This window comes from Leptinotarsa decemlineata, unplaced genomic scaffold (assembly GCF_025532065.1).
Source record: "Leptinotarsa decemlineata unplaced genomic scaffold, Ldec_3_MD MMD2_P_RNA_scaffold_2, whole genome shotgun sequence".
Lineage (NCBI taxonomy): Eukaryota > Metazoa > Arthropoda > Insecta > Coleoptera > Chrysomelidae > Leptinotarsa > Leptinotarsa decemlineata.
The window spans coordinates 17,498,021-17,514,918 of record NW_027412529.1 but is presented as its reverse complement, the minus strand read 5'-3'; the positions used below and the strand labels follow the sequence as shown (position 1 = coordinate 17,514,918).

Below are 16,898 nucleotides of genomic sequence, written 5' to 3'. Positions count from 1 at the left end.
CTAAAAGTCGAGATTTCGTTCATTCTTAACATAAACTTTTTCTTCCTTATAATATCATCTACAATACCTCTTGAGAAACCGTTACTGACTGCAATTTCCTGTATTGTCAGTTTTTCTTTCATGAACCACAGAAATGGTACAGCTCCATAAATAAAAATAATAATAATAATAATCGATTTTATTGACAAAATGTAGTACAAGGTATGACTAATACAGACAATTTTTGAATGATATCTCCTACATTTTTGTCAAAAGGTAGAACTTAGGTTCTGATCTTGTCATTTGAGTAACGTAATCAGAACTTGCTCTTTCATTCAACCATCCTCATAACAATATCTACACATTAATCTTAATTATTATCAACTTATGCTCTCACCTTCTCTCAGTTTGTTCAATGAACGACAATGAAAGATTAATAAAGAAACGGAAAAATTTTAGCTAATCATTTCACCATCAGAATTAGCGAAACATGAGGTGAAAATCTGTGACACTGATACATTTATTGTGAGACCAAGATTTTTTGTGCGCTCAGACAGACTAAGATCAACATGATCAAGTAGAATCGAAATTTGATTTTGGCATCTTTTTCTCATTGCTGTTCTCCCAAATAGCATGGCAACAGTTTTAGAAGGATTGCTTGTTAGACATTATTTTTTAGAGGTGGTTAATAACGAATTCAGGTCTTGGTTGATTTGTTGGTGTGCTATTACCAGTGAACTGTCAGGAAGTTGCATATAGATTTGAGTGTCATCTGCGTAACTGTGAATTTTAGTATACTGAAGACATTTGGGAACTTGTAACATTAGACAATATATCTATGTCGTCTTTGAGTATTCAAATCTATTTTTTGTTCCAGATTCGGCATCGATTTTGACTTAACAATCACCAGATAAGATAAAATGCAGTCGATGAGATGACTAATTGAATTCATTTGAACATGAGTCGACGTAGATCAAAGGCGGCCTCTACGGCCGCTCCCGAGCAAAGACTTTCCGTGAACGCCCTGTGTTTTTTGTTTACTTGTGTGGTCCTACTCGTAGCCGTCAATGCATCTGACGGAGGATTCTGGAATAGCATTGATAAAATTACCAAGAACCTCGAGGTCGCCTTTGGGGACCTTGATAATAAACTGCCGAATTATACAGACTACAAGGACAATGAGGTGTATCTGAGCACCAAGGAACCCTTCAATTCCAGAGGAATGGCTGGATTGTACAATCTGACCATGAAGTTCATGGATTGGATAATTAACCCCGATGACTTGTTGATGAAAGGTATGGCTTTTGTTTGTTGTACAGTTATCAACTGAAATTTATATAATTTCCTTGTAATGATAATTAGAAAGATTAGTCCTAGTATCGTTCATTGCACAAATAGACAATTAGTCGAAAAAGATAAAACTCGAATTCGTGTATGCTGTTAAAATTCGGGAAAAAAGGTATTTGGCTTTCTACTTCTGAATTTTTGTGTACTTCTCGAAGTTTCGGATTAAAAACACTTGTTTCCAACACCTTACTAGCACTTAACTGAACTTTTGAGGACGAAAACACATGCATTGCACATTATGAATTTATGTCACCGGATGAGACACATCTGCTCATGTCATGATGACAGAACGTAAAACTTTCTCACGGTTATGCTAATCCTACCCATATTAACTTCGTTTAGATTGAAAGGTGAGGTGTATTTCAGAAAAAAATAATTTTTTTAGCTTTCTACTTCATCTTGATAGAAAAAAAAAGAAAACTTCCGAAGAACGGAAGAATGCAATTCAAAATGTACTCTCTACAAGGATGTGTAGATCATTCACAGATCTTCTTGTCAGATACGAACATCCTTGTTGAAAGTATCTCTTGGAATTATTGCCTTCGTTTTTTATTCGGAAGTTTCCCATATTTTTTGTATAAAAAAAGTATGAATCCAATAAGCTTTTGCCGGAAAAACTGAAATCTCCTAAAAATATCTGCCCTTTAGGTGTTAAAAATTCATTTTTAAAAAGAGTGCAATAATGAATCACTCAAAACTAATAATTCCAATTGCGTGCTAACTTTCTAGACAGCGTTTAATACTCGTAAAAAATGTTGTCTTATTATTGAAAATATGATAGAAACCGATATTTGATGAAAATCCATTTAAACGTATTCAAAAAACACTATAGATTTCCACTAAACAGTTTTACAAAAACGCAGCACGTGTTTCGCCATACAATGGCTTCTTCGGGCGTGTCTTTATTACTACTGTTTAGTGAAAATCTCACAATAAAGTGTTTTTTCAATACGCTAGTTATAGATTTTCATCAGTATCGGCCAATTCCATCATATACCATTATAACGTATTCAAAAAACACACTTTAATGTGAGATTTCCACTTGAAAGTTGCCAACACCGTTATTGTCTTATTATTGTTAAGTTTTTCCAAGTATGACGCTGGTGAAGCTCATTTGCATATCTTTTTACATTGATCGGAAATCTGAACAACAGTAAACCCTATTTTAGAGAAAAAACGGTCTTTTGCAGATCAAAAATAATTAACTTTTCACATATAGTCAGTGGGCATACTTGAAGACTGGCTATAAATCAAATCATCGAAAGGAATAATTCGTTCAGGCCAGTCTCAACTCCCTACACACCTATCAGAAAACAACTACTCCCCTGGCTAATAACACGAAGGGCGTTGCATTATATCCGACAGGTGTCAGTGCAGGATTCTTCACTGAAGTTATTCCTGTCAATAGGGTAGCCCAAGCGGGGATTTCGGGAATTACTAAAGCGCGGTAGATTAAAATACTGGGGGATACCTTATACCCGGTTAAGTTCCTCCACCAAATATGAGCCCCATATATAAGGCCGCCCGTGAAAGATAAAGGATCAGAAATTCTTGAGAGCGTCAGATTGAGGTGTGGTGAGTTAATTACATGCTAAAAAGTGTATATTCTAGTAATCTGACAGTTTTAGGGTAACGTAAAGAAAGGGGAGGGCAGCAAAGTTGTAAAAAAATAACGTCAGTTCGACATTCTCGAGCGTAGCTAATTTTTTTTTTCATTTTGAAGGAAATATTTCAAGGATAACGAAAAATATATAATCTGACGATTTCCGCAAGCCGAAATAACAAAAATTCGTCTATAAAGTTTAATGCGTGCAGCTGTGTGATACCTATATTTCCCTCTCCGAGTTTCTCTTGGCTATTTCTCTTTCACTTTTTCTCTATCTATTACTCTCTCACTCCGTCCCCACTCTGAATTCTGTTGCCATGACGCCATCACAGCTGATCACAGAGATTCGTCCGTGATGAAGATGAGGATGATGATTAATTAATCAATTGATTATAAAAAATAAAAACATAAAATTTTTTTGAGCATTTACAAAAATTATTTTCTGATAATAACAAGTATTCTACTTAAAAAACATACACTTATTTATTTGCATGCTATTTCCTGAGCATTTCAATTAATTGAGTTCAACGATTTCAAAAGTTGAATAAAAAATTTGTTTGTCAGATTAAGCAAATCCCTCTAGATAATCGTCAGATTATGAGACAGCGTGTCTAGAACATATGTATCTTAATCTGACGCGCTTGAGTATTTCAAAATGGCGAATTTTTTTTGCACATTATAATAATGGCCGAGAGTTTGCGTCAGATTGAAATCGTCAGCTTATTGAATGAGAGGTTTTTTTGTGGCACTCAACACCCCCTTAGAAAATCTAACGCGCTCGATTGAATTTTTTTTCTTTTCACTTTTAACCCTTACGTACAACCACCCGCATCATGCAAACGATCAGAATAATATACGAACATTATTGAAAATACGTAGGACATTGATGCTATCAATATCTGACGCGCTCGAGTATGTCCATCCAACAGTATTTTTTTACATATTTAAAAATCTATAGCCTATTCCCCCACCGATGAAAAGGTATGTATTATATATTTTTCTTTTTATCAGCTAAGCTTTGCAACCCAATATGTCTCTATGACGATCGAGTAAATCCACATTTTGCATCGTGGGCTCCCCTACTGTGTATATGCTGTTGGCGATACAATTGTCGCAATAGATTTTCAATTATTGGAACACACTTGCAGACCGGTTTCGGGCTGTTTGGCCACTCGTCAGTGCAAGGTAGTGTCTTCCATCAATATAAAGTCGATGATTTCCGATAATTGAATATCGAATTCTTTCAGACTACCATTCCTTGAACTAGGCTGAAGCGGACAACAAACGACAGTTTTGTCATCGCCCCTTCTCCCCGTGAAGCAGGGAAACAACCACATATCCAAAATTTGACTAATTACTCGTATAAGGAAAGAAAACTTTTCACATATAGTCAGTGGACATACTTGAAGACTGGCTGTAAATCAAACCATCTAAAGGAGGATCAATTCGTTCAGGCCAGTCTCAACTCCCTACACTGTATGTTAATGGACTGGTTAGTTATTTTCTGATAGGTGTGGCCTGAACGAATTGATCCTTTAGATCAAGGGTGGCCAACCCGCGGCCCGCCGTCTACTACCTTGTGGCCCGCGGAGCCGAGCACATTTTTTCAAAGTAAAAAAAATGAATACTTAAATTACCTTATCATACCTACTATAAAAAGCAAGCAAACACTTCTCTTCTACGTTTGAAATCAACACATGCTTTATCTACATAAAGTGGGGCTGACTTTAAAATAACGTACTGAGCGCCCGCTAGCCGCGCAAATTTAAGGCTCGCGCAAATCGGAGCGGCCGCGAACGCGGTGGCGATGCGTTCAAACGCTGTGCGTGTAAAATAATTAAAGAGGGCAAACCTAAGCGATCTACCACACGCGCCCGTTTGTTTTGCAGCGAACTGTCTGCGTCTCGCTTGGCGTTCGGCGGTAGAACGCTGCTTACACTATTTGCCCGCTCAATTCGCGCGATCTTCTGCAGGACAAAACATGTTGAGCACAGAGGAGCTTATCGAAAGTGTTCGTGTTAAACCAATTTTGTATGATCTCACTAATAGTGAGTATAAAAATATCAAGAAAAAAGACAAAATATGGGACGAGATTGCCGAGTCGTTTGAAGGGGTAACTGGTAAGTACAAAATAACATATTTGTAGTAGGTAATGTATTTTTCTTAAAATATTTATTTTAATTATTAATTATTGTCATTAAAAAACGAAACAAATCTTTGACGAATTTGAAATGCAGTATTTGTTGATCTTCTGTTATCATTTCTATTTCTAATGGTTCCAGGGTAAACTTCATTTTCTTCTAATAAATTGGATGGCAAGTCACACTGTTTTATGAGCAAGTAATTGTGTAATACACAAACAGTTTTAACAATAATTATGGCTGTTTCAACTTTTACTTCAATAGGTCTGAAGAGAAGCCGCCACTTATTGGATAACATTCCAAATGCATTTTCCACGACACGGCGTGCTCGGCACAACCTTTTATTAAAGATTTCTTTTCTTAGATCAGATTTTGATTGACGATGTGGAAAAGGTCGCATTAAATATTCCTTTAGTGGGAAAGCTTCATCACCAACAAGAACACAAGGTGTACACTCATCTTGAAATGGCAAAGGTTTATCTTTTGGGACATTAAAGGTTTTGTTATCAAGTCTTTGCCCCATAATAGATTGTTCGAACAATCCACCGTCGCTATTTCTGCCATATCCTCCAACATCCAAACAGATAAATTTGTAATCATAATCTACGATAGCTAGTAAAACGAAAGAAAACTTTTGCAAATAACAAAAGTAATTAGATCCAGTTTTATCCGGACACATTATGGTAATATGCTTCCGTCAATGCTTCCTAAACAGTTTGGAAATTGCCATTTTTCGTAGAAACCATTTATACTTTTTTTCCATATTTCTTCAGTTGGTTCAGGCATGTATAAGGGTTGCATATGGTTCCAAAGCGCAGTACAAACCTCAAAAACTATGGCGCTCACTGTTCGAAATCCCATTCTAAAACTATGGCCAATAGTTTTACATGAATCTCCAGTTGCAAGATATCCTAAAAATAAATATTTCCTTAAAGCATTTTAATAGATTATCAAGAAAAATGTTATCAAGAAAAATGTTAACTTGTTAACTTGTTTCATGTGAAGAAATAAAGAAAAAATGGAAAAACCTACGCGATTCCTATAGTAAATATTTAAGAACCGAAAAAACCACCACTGGACAAGAAACGAAGATCTTGGATCGTTATAAAACTTGGCCTTGGGCTCAACAAATGGAATTTTTGCTACCTTCCTTGGCATTTGCCAAAACACATTCAAACGTAATGTCAGTACGACAACCACCATCATCTGAACTTACTGAAGAAGGCCACAATCAAGTCCAATGTCAGGAAACAGCAGATAAAAATGACCCTTCGGTTGAATCACAGACACCTAGTGAAAGTACCCAATCACTTTCTGACATGCAGCAAACAAATACTAACCGTCAGCCAATTGGTACAAATCAGCCACCAGCAAAAAAGAACAAAAAACATGAATTCAGCAAAGCACCAGCAACTCAGTTAAGCCAACGGCAAAATCAGCCAGCAAAACACCAATCATCTTCATCATCTGTAGAGCAAGTTATTTCTTATTTTGATAGGAAAACTGCAGAAAGTGCATGTGATGACATTGATGATATATTCAAAGGATATGTTAAGACTGTAAAAAAATTTTCAAAAAGAAGACAGGCTATCATTAAATTTAAAATATCACAACTACTAATGGAGCAAGAATTGGAGCATCTGGATGAGGAAGAGCGACGCAGGTCTACAAACTCGTACGTTTTTCCACAACCTGAGGCTTACTTCAATCCTGTGGTGCATATTTCTGAAAATTCTTCTTTTCTGGACAGACCGGGATCATCAGAATCCAATTTTCACGACAGTGAATCTTCTGTAGATTGGTATGAAAGATTTGGAACTTCACTAACGAAATTCCCGTCCAACATTTAAAACATGTGCAATACTTAATTAGGCAGATACTTATTTCGTTATTTACTTGTTCAACAAATAAAAATTATGTTTTAAAAATAATTATTTCGTTAGTTACTTACTAAGTGTTACAGCTAGTCGTTCAGCTGGTCCTATAGGTTCTCTGTAATGAGTAAACTGTTTTGTTATGTCCTCTTTTATGAGATCTAATATTTCATCGAAACATTCTACAGTCATCCTGAAATATATTAAAAAGCGCTGTTCGTCCTCTCTTAGTTCGTGATATAATGTGTGAAATTCTCCTTGAATTTCACGAGTTAAGTTAATATCGTGAATCCAAATTCTTCGTTTCTTTCTACAAAAAAATATACAGGTCAATTTTATAACTATACCTATTTATTAAGAAACAAGATTAGTTCATACTTACTTTTGAGGTTCACGATCTTCGTCAATTAACATGGCGAGAAGCAACGTTTCCTCTTCAAAATCCATATCGTTTCTTACACTTTGAACGCATTGGTGTGCGGTGGTTTTGTTCGCTTTGCGACCGCATCGCCACCGCGTTCGCGGCCGCTCCGGTTTGCGCGAGCCTTTACCTACTTTTTGCGGGGAGGACGCGGCTGCCGGCGGCTAAATACGCATCTCTAACATCTGATTTAAAAACCGAATTCGAAAGCCGATTCCTAGATTTTAATATGCATCGACTGCTTTTTTCTGCATTTACAACACCATTTTATACAGATGTAAGTTCCTTGCCGGGTCATTTACAAATGGGATGTTGCTAAATGCAATATGTGATGCACAGCTAAAAGAATAATTCAATCAGGTTGGCTTGGAAGAATTCTATAAAAATTATTTTGATAAAGGAGAAATATCCTGCGTTTTACAAACATGCTCTGTTTATGATTTCATTATTTGGTAATACTTACATGTGTGAACAACTTTTTAGTAGAATGAAGCATAATAAATCTCAAATGAGAACACGGATTACTGACCCTCATCTTGAAAATTGTTTGCGGGTAGCAACGACATCAGTCGAAGTTGACATTAATCAGCTTAGCCCTGATAAACAAAGTCAGATATCCCATTAATTTACTATCTAGTTACCTAACAGAATTGTGCAGAATTAAAATGTGTAACTTAAAATATTTTGTTCGAGAATTATGCAGAAATAAAAATGTGTCACTTAATACATTTTGTTCCTAAGAAATTTGCTTTATTTAAAAAGACTCCAAATATGTTTTTTGGTGCGCTGCTTAAAGTGCGTGCCAGATAACTCTGCGCGTGACTGGGGTGTTTTCTTTGCTAGTTACAGTACATTTTTTTGTTCTAAGCTCTAAGTTCTAATAAGAAAAATTAGTATCCGATTTTGACTGTGCGCAGACTTATCTGGCGCGCACTACACATAAAATTTGGTAGTGCGGCCCAGGGTAAAACTCTTACTTCCGAATTTTGGCCCAAGTGTCGAAAAGGTTGGCCACCCTTGCTTTAGATCAGCGGTCAACAACAGGCAGACTGCGGCCGGTTTGCGGACCCTTCAAAGTTCGAATCTCGGACCTTCAAATATTGTAATATGTTGTATACGTATACCCAGTATAAATTAATACGTAGATAAGGTATACTATACCTTTAATAATTGAATTAATATTTTTAAGCCACATAGAATTTAACTTAGTACTTATTTTCTTTTAAGTTGCCTAGTTAACTTGTTTTACAAGTACCTGCAGCTGATATGGTTTGATTAGTTTCAAATCTAGCCTGGCTAACGAAAGAACAAGTAACCTCCTTCTTGCAAAATGTAGATACGCAGAAAACACTTTGAGTTGGCTTTGAGATGGCTGTTAGTAATACATTTTTGGTTCAGCTTAACACTCCTGATGAGAGCTATGGCTGGTCGAAACAGCGCTGTCGGGTGTTGTCCAAAAGAAGAAACATCAACAAAATATGACATGTCCTAGTGGTTACTGTAAAAAAGTCATTCAGGTTTAACTTCAGGGCAAATATCATTGGCAGATTGAAGGATACTAAATATGAGTGCAATTGATGTCTTTTCTATCTCAGTTGAAAACTGTTTGAATAAAACTCATGCTGGATCGTATATGATGATATATTTCTTTTTTGTATAATAGTAAAGAACAGGGAATGTGTCTGTTTTTTCGAATTAACTACACAAATGGAAATTGTACTGGATAACCACAAGCAATGTTTCAGGAATATACGTAATTAGAATATCTATGTATAGTTCTAATAGATACTAAATAAAAAACCTAGTAATCATTTATTGTTAACCCACTTCTTTGAACGATCACAGTGAAAGTAGAATTGCTTTTAATCTAGGTCTCAGTTTTCCGGTCCATCGATATGTTATCGGTAAATTGAAACCAGTTATTTACTTAATGGATTCGCGATTTAGGTAACAATAGCATTCATTCTAACAAATGTTAGGTAACTGCAGCATTAAGAATCTTTTGATGACTGTAGAGTATTAATGGGTATGATGATGACATGAAAGTCTTGAGTTTTTGCAGAAAACTACTCATAAATTAATTTTATGGATCGGATAACTTGCGTATTTTTTTTTTAAATAAGTCGTGTTACCTATATAGATTTTTGTTTAAAGAGCAAGGAATCATCGATATTTTTTAATAAATAATTAGAACTATACTTGGTGGATATCCATGATTACTAGGAATTAAACGAAACAACATCCAAATATCCTCAATACAGGGTGTTTCAAATTCGATCCTCACCCTTGGGATCTCGGAAACTATGAGAGATACGAAGATTGTCAAATTGGGGCAAAGTTGCGCATTTACCTGACTAACAATATGCCTTTGAGAAAGTTCTGAAATTACGAGTATATCCGGAGATATCCGAAAAAAACTGAAATTTCGAAAAATGGTTTTTATTTTTTTTTGCTTTATTTTTCGAAGGATTCGAAAATAAATTGCAGTTCCACATTGCCACTTTTTCCCTGTTACATAATGGTGTTTTCAAATTTGATATCCGACGTTTCGTCTTCCGGCCACCATCATTAACTTAATTTTTTCTTATGGGCCCTACATTGGATTCTTTCTGTATTGAATAGAACCAGATTTTACCTTTTCAATGATGTATCATAAGTTATCATTCTTTTTCGAAAAATTGGAAATATTGAAAAAATTAATTCTTATCATAATAGGCTTTGACTTTAATGTTTCTAAATTTGACTTTCAATTTGTTACACTCAGTGACATTTTGTTACTGTGCAAGTCATTGAATTTTTGGCGAAAAATGGCTTTCACGAATAAAGAAAAAAGATATACGATACAAATTTATTACAAACACGATAGAAAGTGTTAGGACATCGGAAGTGTATTTAAACTTGTAACTCGAAAGACGATAACATCGAACTATGTTCAAGTTATTGGATCAAAATCTCACCGAGCTTGGTTCGTTTGAAGAGCCAATGAAAAAATACAATACGGGGACAGAATCAACAATCAACTTTTCAATGAAAATAGAACTTTGAACAACTAACAATAATTAACTAGAATGTAAAGACAAAAGTAAATCACAGAAAATGCTCAAAGTGCTGGCCTTGGTAACACAACTGTGCCCGTCTCCAAATATTATTCACTGCACGATTAATTTCCCTCCTCCTCAATCTTCCGAACTCTCTAACCATGCTGTGTTGAAGGTCCTCAATCTTTTGATATTCCCTCCGACAATAAACTCTATTTTTCAGTGTACCCCATAAGAATGTATCCATAACACTTAAGTCTGGAGACCTTGCTGGCCACCTCACCGGCCCATTATTCCCTATCCATTTATCACCAATACTTTTAGTCAGATAATCAGATAACCGTCTGGTAGTGTGCGGTGGAGCACCATCATGTTATAGTTAGACAAAGGTAGATCATCCAAATAGTCTTCGAAAAACAACATTAAAAACTTGTGATAGGTTTCTCCATTCAGAATTCCGTCAAATAAATGAGGACCCAAAATTCTATCTTCGTAAATTCCTGCCCACGTTAATACTAAATCCGGATATCTCCGGATATACTCGGAATTTCAGGACTTTCTCAACGGCATATTATTAGTCAAGTAAATGCGCAACTTTGTCCCAATTATCTTCGTATCTATCATAGTTTCCGCATTCCCAATGGTGGGAATCGAATTTGAAATACCCTGTATATTACTATTTGTAGTTTTCTCAAAAAAGTATAGGAATAGCGATATATTGTGGATATTTAAGTAACAAACGAGTGTTTTTTTATTAAACTCCTAGTAATATTAGAACTATTATGAGGCAAAAAATAACTTTGTTCAATGAAAGGAAAGTTCAACTTTTTTGCTGCTTGGGTTCCCTGTGAAGTGTCCATTTCTTCCAAGTTTCTAGAAAATACTGCAACCTCATTTTTATTGACCCGTCAACCGAACTAGTCCCGCACTAAAGATTTTGGTATTCCCACAGCTTATTCAGGCCCCATGAATGTAACTTCTGAGTGTCCTGGTGTAGAGTTGATATGTTCAAATCAACCAGTTCGTTCAGTTCTTCTCAGTATTCCCAAACTACTATCGAAGTCACTATTAGGTATATAGACGCCCCGATGCAGAATTCGCATGTGCATTCTTCAATCGTCCCAACTGTATTACTGAATGCACCCCAATATCTTAGAAATCAGCTTAAAATACTTTCTTGTTCCAATAAGCATATTCTTTTTTCCATGAACCGATTTAAAACCGTTTTTATTGTGATACCTGTCTTGTACGCTTATTGGTCTCAATTCGGAAGTCTGTTCAATGGCGAATTCTGTCCGGGCGAATAGAGAGACCCACCCCCCTTCTAATCAGTAAAAGAAAAGGGAAACCGGAATTTTGTTTTAAGTTATAATTAATCGAGAGTATACGCGTATAAGTCGATCACGGTTCATTTATTAGTTAGCCAAACATAGGTGAATTTTTGGGGGAAATATCGTAGTCAAAACATCACGTACAAAGACATGCAAAACAGCGTCGTAGGTTCTCCTCCAGAAAGATTCAGTGTTGCTTCTATTGGTACATTCGCAATGATGAAAGTCAGTATTACCGAAAAATCCGTTATGAAAAATACTTAGCCAATTGGGTATCGATTTGAAATTGTCAAACTATCAATTATTTTGGATCACATCTGCTCTGCTGTTGTCCATAACTTCTATTCTGCAGACATGTTTCTAATATTTGTGGAAACAAGTACATGACGGATATTGGCTTCTTCTTAGTTGATAGAAGCGAATTTTCGCTCATCACCTAGATCCATTTGGGTTGAAAATTTCTCGCTTCTCCCAGCAACAAAAATCAACCAGTTGTTTCCTGTATATTTGGGACCAAAGTAATTCTAAGAGTATTCTCGAAGATCCTAATGAAAAATATTTCAAACAAATCACCTCCAGATGATTTTGTCCAAGGCAATCTGAGCTGAATCTTATTTTATTTTGTCTCGACAACGAACGCCTTTGGTTTTTCAAAGAGCAAGTAAAAACGTTTCGTGGATACCTAGTGAAATTGATGAAATTATATTTTCATGATAAATGTGGTATGTGAATTCAAAGAGTACCTTTCTAAAAAATATCTCGTAAGCTCACGTACAGCTTGTCAAAACTAGGAAGAGACTTGAGAATTATATCTCCCTGTCTGTCTCTCGCTTACACACAGTCTCCTAACGAACGCGCATCTTAGGGAAGGTCCCAAATCGAGACATTGAAGTCGCTTCCTAGATTTGACAAACTGTATCTAAGTACCTCAAGGTTCCAACTATTAGTCCGGTTAATTCAGACATTCGAAGCTACCTAAGTTCCCACTAAGCTGAAAATCAGTAAGATTGTTTAAAATATGATTAAAAATGGAATTTAAAAGTTCCCCATCTTTCTCCTGTATGGAAAATTTTTATTCAAGGTCAAAGGTCAAAAAAATGAGTTTTTCGCGATTTTCAGCAAAACAGTAAGATTATCATAAAAATACTTGAGACAAAAATTCTAGATCATAAAATTATCTACAAAAAATGTATTTATCCTTTTTTTTCTACGAGCCACTATTTATGAGATATAACCATTCTGTGAAAAGATAGTACCTACCATTTGTAAACATTTTTTTGATTCGGAGCACCGTATGCCACTGTCAACATTTCAAGTATTTTTGAACACTTGATTCCGTTTTTTACGCGAAATTTGATGCAAAACACTTCTAACTTTTATGCTTCTCACCAACAAACTACACATGCTAAATAGCTGAAACTTTGAACATATGTAGGAGTTGAGTGTATAAAAAAAAATCTAATCGAATGTACCAGCTCTCGCGAAATTAGAAAATCCACCTTAACTTTTGAACAGTCCACGTAGATCTCTCCCATTCGAAGATTTCTGATAGGTACTTCAATTAAAAGCAAAATGTACTGAAACTCGTATAAACGTTTTATTTCATTTGAACCGATTGAAATTTATGAAAATATTCGTAAACAGTTTAATATTTTTGTTTTATTTGCAAAACACAAAAAAATTACAGCTTATCCATATGTTAATCGATTTTTTTTTCAGATTTAGTGTTATTGGATGCTAAAAGCAACATAATATTGAACGATGACATTTCCATTGGTCAAGTGCTGAAACATTACTGGGGACTCCTGTTGATCGTTCTCCTGCTGATTTTGATAACCATTCTCGTGCCGTTTTTTGGATTATTTTTCTGCTGCTGCCGATGTTGTGGAAATTGTGGTGCCAGATCTCAACCTTGCGACAAGAAAAGGGACCTCTGCAAAAAAGTATGCCAAGGATCTCTTTTAATAATATTGGGAACTGCATTGCTGTAAGTTATTCAGATTATAATTTTTCAATATTTTCGAGTTACAGTGATGCTCAGGGTACATTTTCTTTGTTTCTTTTTAGTTTCTGTGTAGTTTGCGCCTTTGCGAGTAATCAACAGTTACAGAATGGAATAGAGGGGTTCTCGGAAAATGCCAGGAATGTAAAGAAAGACTCCGTTTCATATCTTGAAAGTATAAAAACTCAAGCAACGAACTTATGCGTGCAGAATTATCAAGAGTTTTCCAAATTATTCAAAGCTACAATTCAACGTAAGTATTTTTATGTATGGATTTTTCGTTGACATTTTGATGTATCATCTTCTATGAACGTATGAAACAAAATCGCAAAACCTTTATTATGTAGTGAGTAAGTTTTAGGAGCACGTTTGTACCAAAAAGGTATTTTACAAAGCACATTTACTAATTGGCTTTCAACTTACAGCAGGGTCGTTTATCTTCAACTTTGTCTGTTCTCACTTTATATTCAGTATATTCAGTCAGTCAAACATTTTATTCTGATTTTGGCAGTACATATAGTACTGAAATTATTAATCAGTGTCTGTTGTTTCTATTCGGAAGAAGTCTCACTGCAACCGTAAAAATAAATGCTTTTTTCAACACTTCGGTACTATTCATCATAGTTCTACATACATTACATATCGTAAATTAAAGTTCCTCACCATGTCTGCTGATCCACTAAACGCCATTAACTTAAAAATACCGAACGGATTTTCACACGGTTTTCACCAATGAACAGAGTGATTTAAGAGGAAAGTTATGTGTATAAAAACATAGAAAGTTTCAATTTTTTTTCTTCATGATGTATAAAAACTCTGATCCGCTACTTGATAAAAAATAATAATCTCACCACAAACAATTTTCAAACTTAACATCAAACCACCCGATTCAACACGAAACATAAAAATTTTAGGAATCGAAACAGAAATTGCAGACAATCCCAGGCAGTAACCTCAAACAGAGAGCAGCACACATCATCAAAAACAGTCTTTTCTTTTCATAAAATCACAATTCCGAATAGAAAACACTAAAATCGATGAAACAGAATATCAATACTAACAACAACAACACATTCACGAAAGCACACAAAGGTAACACAGTAATTGCTGTTCCCGATGACATTTACATAAACAAAACACTCGACTTCATACAAACCAGTTCAGCTGTAACTTTAACCAAAAATCCAACCAACAAATTTCAGATCATAGTAAAAAACTCCATTCAACAAGCAACCCCCCTCATCAGACCTGAAAACAGATACCAAAAAATGTCCAACAACATCATTCCATCAGACCAGTAGTATCATTTCTAACAGCATCTTCGTTTCATCCAAAAATCATAAAATTCCAAACACCATTAGAAACCACACCAAATTCTAATCTTCGTTCATTATCAAAAACTTGCAGAAACTAATAAAATCATCTCCAATATTCACCTTCCACTTAATTCCAAATTCCTCCGAAAGATTCTTACAAACTAATAAATGAAATGCTATTCAAAAATCATACAAACCTATTAATTCATTCTGATATTGAAAAGAGAAATGAAAATTTCTATGTTTTTTACCACTTTTATTTGTAACTAACATTACTGCAGTTTCGTCCTATATGGACATTCTCAAACTTATACAATAAACTTCTGATATCCTTTCACCATAGTCAGTACGTCTAAACCAGGGGTCTCCAACATCTAGTGGCGAGTAGTGGTACTATGTACTATCTTTTTCAGCTACCCGTTAGGTGGCATTAGGCGTAATTAAATATTTGGAATTACCGCGTTGCTTCGAGAAAGTTCTGGTTCTAGCTAGTGTATTCCGATCACCTCGAGATGGCAGTAATAATTGCATATATAAAGGCTAGCGGCGCAACTGCGAGTTAGTCTGCGTAGGAAAGGCGAAGGAAGCGAAACTGTCTGTTGTGAAATAAAGTAACACCCGTCACTAAAAGTATTTTGAATTGACTTATGTGTGATTTGTTAGTATGGAAAAGAAGCTAAAAATCGACAGTGAATGCAGAACGTTCCAAGAAAAATGGAACTTTCAGTATTTTGTGATCGGGTCCAGTAATAAGGCGCTATGTTTAATTTGTAATGAAATCATAGCTGTTCTCAAAGACTATAACATTAAACGACACTATGAATCGAAACATGTTCAAAGTTACTTCCAAGTATACAGGAAGTTTGCGGAAGGAACAATTTGAAGCTTTGAAACACGGACTCAAATCGCAGCAATCTTGGTTTACCAAAGCGAATACTGAACAAGAGTCTGCAACTCGCACCAGCTTTCGTGTGGCTCTTGAAATCGGAAAACATGGCAAACCATTCACCGATGGAGAAATGATAAAAGAATGCTTGATTGCAGTAGCCGAAGAAATATGTCCCGAAAAGGTAAATTTATTTAAAAGTGTCAGTTTGTCAGCAAACACCGTGGCTCGGAGGGTGCAAGACATCGCAGAAAATATATCATCTCAACTGTCTGACAAAAATGGACATCATGAGTGGTTTTCTCTAGCATTGGATGAGTCAACGGATGTGTCAGATACTGCTCAGGTGTTGATTTTTATTCGCGGAGTAGATAAAAGCTATGAAGTGTATGAAGAACTTCTTGATATTGATAGTATTCACGGCACGGCAACTGGGGCAGATATTTTTAAGGGAGTTTAAAATGCCATTAATAAAAAGAACCTTCGATGGAGAAATTTGAAATCTATAACAACTGATGGAGGCAAAAATATGTATGGTAAAAATAAAGGAGTGGTTGCACTTGTGTCAAAGGCACTGTAGAAAATGATGGTGGTTCAAAACCACATTGTATCATTCATCAACAGTCCTTGTGCGGAAAATGTTTGGATATGTCTAAAGTTCTAAAACCAGTCATATCAGTTGTTAACTTCATCAGATCCACTGGGCTGAATCACCGACAATTCCGCGAGTTTATTCAACAGATTGGAGAAAATTATTTACCATATCATACTGCCGTACGCTGGCTTAGTTGCGGAAAAGTCCTTAAGCGCTTTTTTGAACTTCGAGCAGAGATCGAATTTTTTTTAAATGAGAAGCAGCGCCCTTTTGCCGATTTAGAAAATAGTGAATGGATGTGGAAGTTAGCCTTCTATGTCGATTTGACAAATCATATGAACGAACTGAATTTGAGATTGCAA

General features: G+C 35.6%; 1 protein-coding gene across 3 annotated transcripts in view; it reads left to right on the top strand.

Annotated features, from left to right (window-relative positions):
* Positions 1–16,898, top strand: part of promL (prominin-like) — a 99,374-nt gene that overhangs the window by 55,247 nt on the left and 27,229 nt on the right. For all 3 annotated transcript variants that reach the window (XM_023161947.2, XM_023161946.2, XM_023161948.2), the window contains exons 2-4: positions 857–1,274; positions 13,457–13,724; positions 13,805–13,992. In XM_023161947.2, coding sequence (XP_023017715.2) covers positions 938–1,274; positions 13,457–13,724; positions 13,805–13,992 — 793 coding nt within the window. In that variant the 5' untranslated portion in view covers positions 857–937. The remainder of the gene's footprint in view (positions 1–856; positions 1,275–13,456; positions 13,725–13,804; positions 13,993–16,898) is intronic.